General features: G+C 35.6%; 1 protein-coding gene across 1 annotated transcript in view; it reads left to right on the plus strand.

The window, feature by feature from the left end:
- The window catches only part of PIBF1 (progesterone immunomodulatory binding factor 1), a gene marked incomplete at its 5' end in the record, with an annotated part of 93,528 nt that overhangs the window by 61,439 nt on the left and 17,577 nt on the right, over nucleotides 1-14,512 (plus strand). The window contains 2 exon segments of the mRNA XM_008947112.1: nucleotides 2,562-2,692; nucleotides 12,105-12,189. Coding sequence (XP_008945360.1) covers nucleotides 2,562-2,692; nucleotides 12,105-12,189 — 216 coding nt within the window.

Genomic DNA, 14,512 nt, shown 5'->3' on the forward strand with positions numbered 1-14,512 from the left:
AACCCTATGGAAAAAATTAGCTGCTGAAAAAAGAATAGTCCGTTTTCAGTTAGTCCTGTTATAGTTTGTCAGGCTTTATTTAACTGCAGGATCCTATCTATTTTCAGGTCACGATACAGCATTAGAAAAGAATTTTCCCTTCAAGTCCTCTTTCTGTTGCTTTGTATAGCAGTGGCCTGCAATGTTAAAGTACTTGTTTCCTACTACAGGTTTGTTCACCATGTCTAGGACAAAGAGATTAAAGGAATTCGCATTAGCTGACCCAAGAAAGATCCTCCACTAGTGATAGTTCCTGTTACTCTCAGTTTAAGTACAGGGAGGACTATAGCAGCTTCTGCAGAGCAGTGATCTGCAAGTGCTGCATTTACTGCTGATGAATTCACTTTGCGGAGGCTTTGAACAACAGTGCCAGGACTGATGGATAGACAGTCTCTTGTGTCTAGAAGGCTAATATGGTCTTTGAGTGACTTAAAAAGCAAAGTCAATATACAGTAAAAGTGACACACTAACTAAAGAAATTTATTAAACTGATGCATTTGACTTGCTTTTGAATGACTTTTTTGAGATTCCGTCATGACATTGTATTTGTGCTTTTTGTCTGCCTCAGCTGAAACAAAAAAAAAGGCAGGTTTACTTCTCACTCTTTCAGAGTGAGTGTAGATCAAACTGAACAATGATGAAATCCCTAAGCTTGACAGAGATATCCTTTCAGGGATAAATAATAAATGTCCAATTGCAAGGTATTAGATTTAAAGAAATAAAAGAAGACATTCTCTTTTTTTTGTCATTCTTTTAATTTATATACATGTGTATATTAGTAAAATTGTTCCATTAGATCCATGTAATGTGTACTTGATGACACTTTAATGACAACACCTTTTAAGTTCATACAGTCAAGGAGGCAGCAAAGCACCACCATGGAGAGGGAAGGGTTAGCCTTTTTTCATAACAGCAGCATGCTCTTCAGCTGGTAAAGTTAGCAAGTTAACAGATGAATTAACAACATCAAACCAAGCTTACTTGTCCTTTCCCACTGAAGTACTTCAATTCTTATCAGTGAGAACAATGAGAAACTTCACACTGTGATGACAACATCCTTTGAAAGTTCTTAGGCTATCAAGGACAAGATTCCAAACAAGATAGGTTGGATTAATTTTCTCCTATAATAATGGCAGCCTTAAGGTTTTGTACTCCAACTTTTAGACCATCCTAGAGATTAGTACTTCTTGTCTTGGAATTACCTGATTTTCATGTAAAGATTCTACTGTTTTCCTGAAAGAGTCTTTTTTGATAGCTTGTACTCTTAGAAAAATAATAGCATTTTTAATTGCTTATCAATTTATTGAGGATGATTATATTCTTCAAGAAGATGATTGCATGAGGTAGAGTTAACTCTCCTTTTAGTAAGGCCAGTAAGGTGAGGAAGCAAAGTTTTGTGTCTATTCTGTTTGGGGATTCTGTCTATATTCTGGTTTTTAATAAATGTGAAGCATTACATAAATGTGAAGTTTTTTGCCCATCTGACAGAGTGTAAAGGACAGAAGTAAAACTACAATAAAAATACAATGGAATCAGAGAAAGTAGGAAACACAGTCTCATGTTTTCAAGATTGTGTATAGAAGAAAAATCTGATTTTAGGAAAGTCCTGAAATATTATTTACATGGGCTAGTTCTATAGGAAGGGTGAGTGTTTGTCCCTGCTTTTTTGGAACAACACAAAACAGGACAACTGTCTCCATAGTCTGATTTGGCAGTTTAGTCTACTGAAAAATTTTATACAATACTTGGAAACCATTTTCTATTGAATTCATTCCGTTAGACCTGTTTGTGTCTAAACATCAAAAGATTTTAATTTCATTTTGAAAGAATCTGGTTGGTATTCTTGGCTTATATATACTCCAGCTGCTGAAGCTTGATTCTTAATTCTGTACTTATTTTCAGTAAATGATCTTATATTGCTCAAGATGGAAGCCGTATCATGCAAGTGTTTTAAACATAGTGATCCTAATTTGTTCAGGGAATAGAGCTACAGAATTTTCTTATTTAGGGGTATGAGAATTATTTTATACTACTCTTATAAACATCCTGTTGGATTTCACTGTCCATATACAGTAATTGGTTAGAGGAAAGGGAACTTTTCTTCCATCATTACTGTGGTTTTATTTAGAACAAATTTCGGAGCTGAAAATTCCATTGTAATAGTATACTGTTTAAAAAATGTCATTTGTGGTTAATAAAATGAACAAACAGACTGTGTCTATACTAATTTTTTTCATCAATGGAAGCTGTTAAAATTCTTAAAAATACAGATTAGGGAAGTATAGAGAGTGGTAGCATGATTGCAGTGAAAATAATGTATAATTAAAACAGAAAGTAAAAGGATAATGTACTAGATAGTATCTTGAGGGTAGTTTCTTTTTTTGTGTGTGAAATAACAAGTTTGGGTTTTATATTATTTTGCAATTAGTAATAATGAATAATTTCCAAAAATAATTCAATAATAAGTAATTGTGCTTTATAAACAATAAAATTTATAACAGTATTACTTCTTTATTTGGCAGCTTGACAGTGCAAAGTCTTTGTTGAGTCAAGTACAACAGCCATACAAATACCTCATTGAAACTGTGCAACAGAGAGACTTTCAAATAAGTCAACAGAAAGAACATATTGCACAACTTGAAAAAGATGTCAGGTAATTATAATCACTGTTTCTTTATTTTGAATTGAAAATAAAATCACTTACCTGTTTATTATTAGAAAACAATTATGTTATTAGCCATAAAGTAGGAGATTTTGACTTTTCATCGTTGACTAAGTCCAGTCTTTATACTAGAATTCTAGCATCTGTGATTTCTCTCATACTGTCAGAAAAAGAGGCCTTAGGTTTGGAAAAGCAGCAATGGCAGGTTTAAAGTGAGTTTGGGGTTGAGAAGAGCTCTCATGAAGTAGAAGAAAGGTCAGAAGTGTAAAAGGAATGAATGGCATACCAAAAGTACCAAAGTAAAAACAAAGAAATAAAGACAGAGAAAACCACCAGCAAAGGGTATTTGGGGGATAACTTGAGCAGATTTCCTCTACTGGAGTCCCTCTGATTTCGTGTTAGATCCAGCTGTCAGAACTCTGACAACTGAGCAGCTTCACACCATCATGTAGCTTCATAAAGTATGTTTCACTTCTGGTTCCCAGGTAAGCTATTAGAAAATAATGTGCCTCTTGGTTTTCAAGGAAGTGGGTATCTGTGTCCCACTCACTACACTACAGAAGAATTAGCATTGAACTCTCAGGTGTTTCTGTGGTGACTAAGGTTTAGGAAACGCATGAGATAACAATTACAGAGCTTTAATGTTATTGTATTATAAGCAATTGCATGGAAAAATACAGTTTTTTTCCAACAAATCTGCTGAATCAATGAAGATAGAAAAAGTAGGGCTCACCATGGCTAAATATTTTACCCTACATACTGCCTTACATATGTATCTATTCAGGATGGTTTTATGCTTTGGAATAGTATTTGTTTTGTGTTGAGGAATACCTAAAAATGCTTATTAACCCAGTAAATCTATACATAAATCTATACATTTATAAATAATGTAAAATATTCATTCATACTTCCTGACAAGATACCTTTCATTTGGCTTAACTTTGATTCAGTAAGAATAGATTTTTTTTTTTATTCCAAAATCAAGTTTTTTTAATATTTTCCTAGACTTCCTAGAAGAAAAACTTCAAAGTTAGATTATATTTTTCTGTAAATATATATTTTAGATTTATTATATAGGAGATGAAAAATCACAGTGTTCTCTGCATATTCTGGATCTTGCTTTCCAATTGTAGAAAAAAAAAATCAACAAATTGGTAATTAGCAAATTAAATTTTTAGATTATGGTAGCATGAAAACATCTTTAATTAGTCACATAGTAGTCCAAAAGTCTCTCAAAAGCTAGGGAAAAAAAGAAGTAAATAAGTGAGGTCATTTCTGAAAGTGTTTCATGCCTTTAAAATATATAAGAACTTAAATGCATTATTAGCATTGATTCTCTTGAGTTTTTCTAGCTCATTACAAATAGTCTGTATGCCCAGGTTTTCTTTCTAAATTTAGCCTACACTTTAAGGCAACTAAATCAGGAGCTTAGGTCAGCTTTCCTTAGTAGTTCTTGCAGGAAGTGGCACATCCAAAAAGCAATTCAGATTTTGGATGGAGTGAGTCATTTGCTAGAGATGCTTGTTACTCTCCATTAACTGTAAAGGGAATTTTTGGCATCTTAAAGTGCCTGAGGTTGAGGAAGAAACTGGATCTGCACCACAGCACGAGTATTCATGGTTAACATACCAGCAGTACCCTGCTGTGGTGAGCGGGGGAGTGCTCACCACTAGTCTGTATTTCTGTAACTGAAAGCGTGGTCTGACAAAAAAAAAAAAATCCTTAATGGTTTTGTAGCAAAAAGCAACGTTTACTTTACACATCAAATGTTTTGGCAAGAAGTTTTTTCCCATAGTTTCTGGTATTCCTTCTAAACTAAAAGTAGCTATTGCTCCCTTATCACAAGTTCGCCTTAACTTTGCCATAGTTGCTTAAGCCAGTGAAATTCTTGGAATCTGCCTAACTTCTTAGGGCTTTTGGTACATATCAGTAGTCCCTAATTTTGCCATTCATAACTCCACATTTAAAAGAAATGTCCTAAATTGTTAGCTGATATTCCCTGGAGCACAGGAGAAATCATAACCTGGTATAAAATTGATAATGTTGGTCCTTTGCTTTCCTCTAAGTGAGAGGAAGGTTAGGAAAAGGATTTCTAACCAGAGAACCATTACGTTCCAGGAATCTTCTGTCAGGAGGATAGCCTTTTGGAATCTGCTGATGCCAGTTTTAAATTAAAATATCCCTTAGGTGATGCCAGATTACTTTGTGGACCAGTGTAGCTCCCAGCTATTCCAGAACTGAAGCAGAATGGGATTTAAGTAAATTAATGATAATCCCTACCAAATATATGCCAAGTGAAGCTCTGCTGGATCAAAAGATTTAGCCCACTATTCCTATCTGTCTTAGTTTATTAAACAGTATTTTGTTGGTTTGTGTCGAATATTTTTGAGAGAATGAGTTCAGAGAATTAATGCCCCTCAAGGAGGGCCCTGAATTCTGCAGATAGCGGTGGTGCTATTACAAAAAGTAATAGTGAAAACACTAAACATGGTTTATAAAGCCTGGTTTATCTGTATCACAGAGCTAAGTGGAAAAGTTAATATTTGTAAAGCCATTTCAAAATGAAATATTTTTTTCAGCCATTGCCTATAGTTAATACTGAAATTCTCCAGTTGCCACTTTGAGGTTTAATTTATGCTGCAGTTGCACAAAGTACATTATTGTTTTCTAAAATTTTACATACTATGTATGCATTAGTTTTATTTATAAAAAGCATTTTCACAAGTACAAGCTAACATAAAAATAATGTTCAATTTCTTGGTTTTAGGCAGATCTTTAAAAATACTAGTGATTTTTTTAAAAAAAATCATCTTTTTTTTAAGTCTCCAATTTGAGTACCAGATTGTAAACAAAAGAAGATAATGATGATATGCCTGTGCCCTGACAATCAAGACTGAATACTTTATTTTATCCTCACAGCTGCCCTGTGCTTATCACATTTTTCCTTCCTTCATGTTTAGTGTGCAGAATCTGTGGTGGAGGAGTGTTCTTTTCACGTTGTGTTTTTATCTCATCTGCTCGTCAAGAGAGACGGTTCTGCATTGTGTAAATCATGGATTCCCTAAGGAGAGGAGCCACCTCTGTTATCAGTGTCAGTGTTCTCTGTCACCTCTCACTTAACTCGGGTGTCCAGGGATCAGCAAGGACTAATTTGCAAGAGAATTTACTTTTTTAGACTTAATCGGTGATTGCCTTCTGTGCACAGCGCTGACGGCAAATAATCTTTTTAGGCCGTACTCCTAGGGTGGTTAGGGTCCAGCAGATTTCCCAGGGTGATGAGTCAGTACTTTCTTGCAACCTTATAAATGCAGCAACCTGCAGTGCTTTGTACTTCCCTGTCTGTTGAGAAGGCTCTTGGTTGCTACTGGATGTGGTTTTGATTCTGTGATGAAATAGGCTGTCTTGATGAAATCAGCACACGAGTAAGACAGGTATGAGAGAGGCTGTCTGTGACAGCAATCTTCTTGTGGATGGCCTTGTGCCGTATTTTTACTGAGTTTTCACAGAATGTTCTGAAGTGACTTACAGCGTGGTTCCTTGATGGGCAACAGATGTTTTCAGGATTCTCCACACTGCATCATTCTATGAAAGTGTCATTTCTGACAGCGGTTATTTCCACGAGAGGATTTGGACAGCTTCAAGCAGATCATTTTGATATAATACTCTTGAGAAGTCCTGCAGATCCATCTAAGTTTCCTTCCAATGTGGTCTTCAAAGTTCACTTTAACCAGAGAAGCTTACACACCTTCCTCCTTAAGTGTCACACCCCTAGAGCTAAGACTGTCTTTCAGACCTTCCATATTAAATGTCTTCCTCACTTGGAAGCACTATCCAAATAGTACTCAAGGTTGCTTGTGTCAGTAGCTGTCAACCTGAATTATAGACTCATAGAATGGTTTGGGTTGGAAGAAACCTTTAAAGATCATCTAGTTCCAAGCTCCAATTGGGAAGGGCATCTTCCACTACATTAGGTTGCTCAAAGCCTCACCCAGCCTCTCCATGAAAGGAGAGAGTCAAAATAGGCACCAGACTGAATCAAAGCCTTCAAGTAGTACATTCCACCAGAGCTAGAAATACTTTGTTGGCTTGCTGAAAAGTGTGTCTGTTCTGGACATCTCTCACACAGCTCTGTGGATCTTCAGCCATACATTGACTAAGAACTGCAAGAGCCATTGTGGTTGGGGTAAATGCTTGGCTGAGCAGCTGTCAAAGCTGTCAGTCACTTGCATGAACAACCTGGGCACCCATGTCCGGGTTATTACAGGTATGTGATATTGCTGCTTAGATGCAAGTGTGAAGGCACAAGTGTATTACCACTCAAAGATGAAAGGAGAGGTTGTTTAGGAGTAACCGAAGCTCTTGTCAGATGCTGCCCACACATATGTTCACTACCACTTTCCTTCCCCACCCACTGGAATTCTCCCAGGTAGGCCACGGGTTGTGCTGGCGCTTGGTTGTGGGGAGAACCAAGGTGGCCCTGGGAGCAGAACACTCCATGTGCTTGTGAGCTGAGCCGTGCACCTGCAGATACATTTCGGACATGAAACCGCTGGTCTTGAGTGACAGGGCATCTGCAGGGTGAATTTATAGGTGGTCCACGTATCTCAAAATATTCTGTTAAGTAACCTCTCATTTATGTGAGTCCACACAGCACTCTTGTTAATAGCAGTAAATAGCGATAGTTAATAAGAGCAGTCATATATATGAGGATGACTCCTTCCTACTATAAAGAAATCTCTCTAGCATACAGTTCTTTAACCAGAAATGAAAACATCCCTTTTAGCACTCCTTTTGAAAAGAAATGCCTTGTAACTATGTCATGCTGTACAAAAACAAATCTCTGAATTTCATTCTTATGTGTGTAGTGAAGTAATTGTAGTTTTAGTACATAATTTTCTGCTAAAAAACATCTAGGTTTATAAATAACTGGAGACATTAAACAGAACTTCATTCATAAAGAGAGGGTATTTATTTTAAATGCAGTTACTCAAATTTCTCTGTACCAATGGCTGGTTTTAGAAGTGGTTCACTTACCCAAAAGCACTCCTCAAAAGCCTAACTGTGTGGCAAGTCTAGCAGCAGTACAAGGATTTTGCTCACTAAGAAGCTATGTACTGAAATGTTCCTTACCTAAACATTTTGGGTTCTTTAATTGCCATCCAAATATTATAATGCTCAGCATACGGTGTTAGCTGAGTTTCTCCCATCACAGAACGGGCAATGAGCTTTTTATGGGAACATTACCATTCTGTGAAATCTCTTCTGTTCCAACACCATTGCAGCTTACCTGAGAAATGCTCCAAGCAAAATTTGTAAAAATATATTCTTTTCTTCAAATGAATGTTTTCAGACCTGTATTGCAACTACTAAAAAGTTGTTTGGGTTTGGGTTTTTTTTTTACAATTTGAGAAAGTAACTTCTTTTCAATTTGGACACTACATGGATGAGTTTTTAAGCCACCTGAAGCCCTCCAGTTAAAATCATTAAGTGATACTCTCCTAAACGACTTCAAAAATCTAATCTGTGGCTATTTAGCTGCACAATGAGAGATCACAAATTATTCATGTATTCTGTCTTCTAAAGCACTTTTATTTGCAGAATTTTTTATACCTCCCTAACTACATGACTTTAAAAGAACATTTGAATTAATCTTTAAAAATTAACTGTCTGTTCTGAGCTATTCATCTGAAACTTGCAGAGAAGGGACAGCTACACTATATGCCTATATTACATATTCAGCTTTATGTACAAAACTTTTACATAGACTTTTTCTGTGTCTGATCGTTTTGATGGTAATATCTGTATATGAACATAAAATGAAAACAAAAGCCCTCAAGATTGGACTTCAGTTTTCAACTTCATCGTGCTGTAGCATGAAATTAACAGAAAGGCAAAATCCTTAGTTCTTACAGCATTTGGGGTACACAGTTCACTGAAAAAAAAAACCCTTTTTTTTTCTTTTCTTTTTAAACTCAATAGAAGTAATAAGAAAAACTAATAATATATAAAATCAGATTTATTTAGTGTGTCCAGCATAAGCATATTATTCAGAACCCCTAATAACTGAAGCTTCTGAACAGGATAGTAGCTAGTATACTTAGACCAGAAATTTAAAAGATGGCTTAATTGCCCAAATTCAAAATGCTTTAAAAGTCTAAGACTGGGAAATGTTATCCTCCATTCTCCAGTCACCTAAAAATGTCTTACTTATGATATCTAACCTACCTTGGCTTTAGATACTGAATAAAGTGAAACAAAACAAGCCAGTGGTTTTTATGAGCAGTGTGTATCTATATGACAAGTGTATTCCATGGGAATATAACTCCCATATTCCATGGGAAGTCTTGCATTCCTGGTACCTAGGTTCATACCTGGCTAGATTTTGAAAGCTGGAATGAAACTGAATCTCCTTCCAGACATTTTGGTTTCTTCTGGAAAGCCAGGCACACAGAAAATGCAGGAGCTGCACTGCTTTTCAGTTAGTTCTCCCACCTGGACTTTTGGGGCCACGGTTATATGACATATCACAAGGGGCACCTTCTTCACGCTCTGGATGGGGCAGGCAGTGACCAGGACTGCAGAGCACAGCATGACCTACACGTGCCCTGCAGTCTGAAAACAGTCGCTGGTGCTGTTTAACAACTCCAGGGATATTAGACCTTTTAACACAGTCCACTTCTCCCAAGTGTTCACATGTTTTCACCCCAGAACAAGTCATTGGAGGATTTCTTTTAATGTTTACTACTCTAACACACCTCTGCATGATGGAAATGTAAAAGTATGGTTAGTTAAACATGGTTAAGAAGATCCTGTCTCTTCAGACGGAAGTTTTAACACTTGAGCTCAGGTGTGAGAAGCTGGTTTGTCTAGACTTAGAGATTGTGGTTTCATAGGAAGACAGCTAAGGCACTCCACCATCAAATGGAGCTGTCTCATCCTTACCTTCAGCTGTGGGTTTCCACTGTACATGGGTAAACCAAGTTGTTTTGGTGATCCACATGAAAAATAACCTTTGAAAAGTCTCCAGTTTCCATTTAAATCAGCGAAGTGACCTGCTTGCGTGGTAACAAGTTTTCTAGTACAAATACAAAAAGCAGGTTACCACTATGTGGTTAGGGAAGGATGATCTTTCAGCAGCTGTTTTCCCTTAGGTCAGCTGAAACAAACTGTAAAGCTGTTCTCTGATTTGTTTACACTGCCAGTTAAAACTGGATTAGGTTAAACTACTGTCTGATGGAAGTGTAGGGTAGCTCAAAGCCAGAACCTACTTGACTGATGATATCCAAGATGCCCATTCAGAACATTTTCATAACAGACACTGAAACGGTCAGTCGTCTTCCCAGAATTCAATTTTTGAAGGCATTTCTGCTTTACTTGGTCTTTACAAGTGTGAAATTTTTATTATTGTGTCTGGTAACTGTTTTCTTGCTCTATTAAATGTCTATATGTCTCTTTTGCAGTATTCTTTCGGAAGTATATGACTTACTTCCTTATAGCTGCAATAATAAGAAAGCATAACTATTGTAAAAACTACTAAATCTGAAGTCTGCATGTGCTTGGATAATTCTATATTCATATGTATGACAGAAAACATGTCAAGTGGCCCTGAATAATAGAGCAATCTAATTCCTGTGTTTGACTATAAACAAAGAAAATTAGAACTGCTCCACATGGATCAGTCGTGTCATATTGTTTCAGAAGGTATAACTAGTATAAATAGAATAGGTTCTGTTCTGTAGATTAAATTGAACCTTGAACATGAACTTCTGGTTTAGTCATGAACACTGATGTTTATGCTTATTCAGTACACTATTAAAGGCATAAAGGAACTTTTATTATTGCTTCTCTATAAGTTTGTGAGTCATTTTCTAAAAGGATTGGTTTATGCTGTTAGGAAGTACAGAAATCCAAGAAAAACTTGACATATCAGTAAGTTACAACACATGAACCCAGGAAAAAAAAAGTACACCAATTTCATCATGATTAAAAATGTCACAGAAAATAAAACTCTTTAATATAGTAAAGTATCTTTGTAGTTTTTCATAAATGATACTACTTTCCTTTTAAATAACTCAGACAACTAAGTGATTTGGCCAAAGCACACAATTTTTTTCTGGGAATTTATGAATGCCTAGAAGGAATTGACAGCAATAATTTACAGTACAAAACTTGCAAGGAATTGCCAGAAAATCTCTGGGGCAAAGGATGATGTTGCTTATTTGAAACACACAGATGATACACAGCCAATTAAAGAAAAGGTTGATTTATTTTATTGATAATTTCTCGATTAAATACTGGGAATATTAGATAATTTGTGTTTGCAACATATATAAATGCTCCATTCCATATATAAAATTTTAATACATTTGCTTTTGAACTCCTGACCTGTATTCAGTATTAAATATTTGCACTCCATATGCAGAATTGCTGTTTTATGTTATGGTTTATATTGTACAGCTTAGTTAAGTCATAATAATGGTATATATAACATTGATCTTCCAAGAAAATCTCTGTGGCTGTTTTAACAAACTACATTACAAACTGGCATTATGTATGCATTAGTCTGAAGTTTATTGTTGGAAACTGATATTGGGGCTATACATGAAAACACATTTAATTGTATTAGAATTGCTGCCTGGAATCAGAATGTGCATGGTAAACATTTCAAATATTCATTTTCTATAACTAAGTAAAGAACAATTAAAGTTAAACTTGACATTGTGCTATAAAAGCATGCCTTCATGCCAAAACAGGTTTCATACTTGGTTCATAGGACAAACTTTCATAGGACAAACTTGATCCCATACGTTACCCTGGAATATAAAATTAAAAATGGCAAAAATACAGTGACAATTTCCGCAGGAACTATACAGCTAAAAGGGAGAGCTAGATGTTGGTCTTCCTTATATTTGGGTTTATTTTTTTCAAAATTCTAATTACAGTAGTATAAAAAGAGGTGATCCTGAGAGAATAGTGTGTGCTACTACTAGTGATGCATATAACGAATAAGTCCAGGTTTTCATATAGAAATATGGGTTTAAGGAGACTTCCTTTGCTTATAAAATGAGCTCATTTTGGCTAGAAGAAAGTTAAGAGATAATAATAGAAGATTGTGATAGTTCAAATCAACCTTCAGAGAATCAAAAAATTCCACTTTGTGCTTCATGAAGATTTTAGATAGTATTTCTGTTTGTCTAAAATAAGATTTTGTATGTATCGGTACATTCAAGCCCATTTATAAAAATTCCAATGCTTGAACATAATGATCATTTGATACAATTACTGGAGCAGATTTTCATTGTTGCCAGTATTTAGCTTTAGAAAATGCGTGTTTCATCCAGAATACAAGATTAAAAGAGATTATGTGTTGCTATAACTGCATTTCCTATCCTCTTTCTACCAGTCTTTTAAATAAAGAAAAGACAGCTTTGCTGCGTGTCAAGAATCAAATGGCAGCAGATTTGGAGAGACTTCTAAATCACCGTGAGGTAATCTTCCTGTTTTAGCATTACTACCACAAGAGCATTTTTTCTCTACTCAGCCTTGATCCATGGAAAAAAAAAAAAAAAAATATTTACTTTGGTTTGATTTGTTGGAGTTTTTTGTCTGTATCGTTTTCAGAAACAGAGGTGATGGTGTATGTCAGGCACTCAGTTGTACTCTTAGTTGTACTCTCAGTTGCTAAATTCTCTGTGATTGCTAATCTCATTGTTCTTTCTTTTCTTACACATACAACAGACATGCCTTGCAAAATGTGTAGCGTTTGCAAGCATTTAACAAGTATTTAGATAAAGTGATGAAGCTGATACACTTGTAATGTGTAAGGCTTCCATGTGCCACAGGAGGATCCCAGGATCTCATCCTGCTCCTCAGTCACTGAGACCAAAAACCTGGACAAAGCATTGTGCAGTTCGTTTGCAGTACACACATCTGAGTTTCTTTTCAACTCCTAAATAGGATTTGGGGAGAGGAAACGGGTCACCCAGGTTTCACCCAATCAAAAGTCAGGGTGCTTCTTTGTGTGCTTACCTGTGCTACTGGAATGCACTCTCAGATCTTAAAGGATGCAAAATCTTGTAATTTAGATATAGATGATTTATATGGGGCTTCCTTGATCCTTTGTCAAGATTGCTCTCTAAACAATCTTAAGAGACTAACCTGTCATGGAGTATGAGAGGAGATATTTCTAGATTAAATGTCTGAAACAAAGTTTACTGAAGGAGTCCCATATACAAATGATCTGGAAAAGTGTGAATAATAATGCGGAAAGTTTGCTGAAGCTACAGAATACTGAAGGTATCAACCCAAAAGCTGACAACAAGCAGTTGTTAAATGATCTCCCAGAGTCACTGAATGATTTGGCAAGGATTTGCAGAGAAAATACAACATTAATGAATTAAAAAATTATGAGTGTGGGGAAAAACAACACATTATGTATATGCATTGATGGGACCTAAATAGATCATCATAGAGTTGTTATATCAATAAAAAAAAGTTCTCTGAAAACAGCTTTTCAGTTCTATGACTGGGAAGAGAGAAGATGATGGGGAGATTCCTTTCAAGGAATCTACAACTCCCCTAAATCATCCTGTCTGAGATTGCATTATTACTCATTCTAATATCTAGATAGTCATAGAAAACTGACTATCCACACACCTCTGGAAGTCCTCTCCACCTCCAGAATTGTTCTACTTCATCTTCTTTCCTTGCTGTTCCCCCAAATTTCCTTCTTAGATCAGTAAACCAAAAACAATCTCATTAATTGGTCCAAACCAGTTCATTTCTGCCGACCAGTTAACAAAATCAGTTACATTTTTTCTTAGAACCAAACCAAAACAATTTCACTGGCAGATGAATGTAAATGAGCCTCAGCTTAAGAGAAAACTGTACAAATTCTGTTACCTCAGTGAAGATCTCAAATGTGAAACAATCACCTTAAAAGTAAAAAGAAAACAAGTTCTTGTTTACTTTCTATGCTGTATCACACTGTATGTTTGTCTAATGCAACCTCCTCCTAGAATAGTTTGTGCATTTAACTTTCTGTACTGATCACAGTGCTTGTGAAGTTCCATGCATAGAGATTACAAGAGTCAAACAACAGTGATTGAGCATGCCTCCCCAAACTGCAGGTGGCATTGACCTGACAGGACCGTCCGCAGTTGCATCCGAAGGAATCATTTGATAGTTCTTATTTCTGATGTTGGTATCCACCTCATATTTTTAAATTTCAGATTCAAGACTGAGATGAAAGCAAATGTTCAGTTTGGGTTATATTTGTGTTTGCATTTTTCTTCTTTCTTTTTTTTTTTTTATGATTTTTTTTTTGTTTTTATGAAACCCACTCTATTAATGTAACAGAAAACATTTAAAGCATTTCTAGATAATTTATAAGCTTTAACATTATCTTAATGCATTATAATGTTATTATATTAATGATATGAAAAAAGCTCTGAGGGAACATGACTTAATTGTATAAACACATAGAGAATTTTCTGAATTTCCAGTATGATAGGCCCTTGGCAAGCTAATTTCAAATTGATTTCTTTCGAAATTTCCTGTTCCTAGTCCTTTCCCAAGCAGTGCTGCTAATAAGCATTTACACTCTCAAAGTAGTTATACCTTGGATGCCTAGTTTTAGTTGTGTCAAGTCAACCAACATGCATTGCAGCTGATTAAAATCAGTAGAAATTGATAAAGGTAAAATTTAACAATGTTATATAAGAAAACTAAAAAATTTCTACCTCAAAGCTATGTGACATTGTTTATGTCCAAACATTAGAAGCTATGAGTACCATTATGAACTATCAGTAC

The sequence above is a fragment of the Merops nubicus genome, unplaced genomic scaffold, assembly GCF_000691845.1.
Source record: "Merops nubicus isolate BGI_N331 unplaced genomic scaffold, ASM69184v1 scaffold1049, whole genome shotgun sequence".
NCBI classification, from domain to species: domain Eukaryota; kingdom Metazoa; phylum Chordata; class Aves; order Coraciiformes; family Meropidae; genus Merops; species Merops nubicus.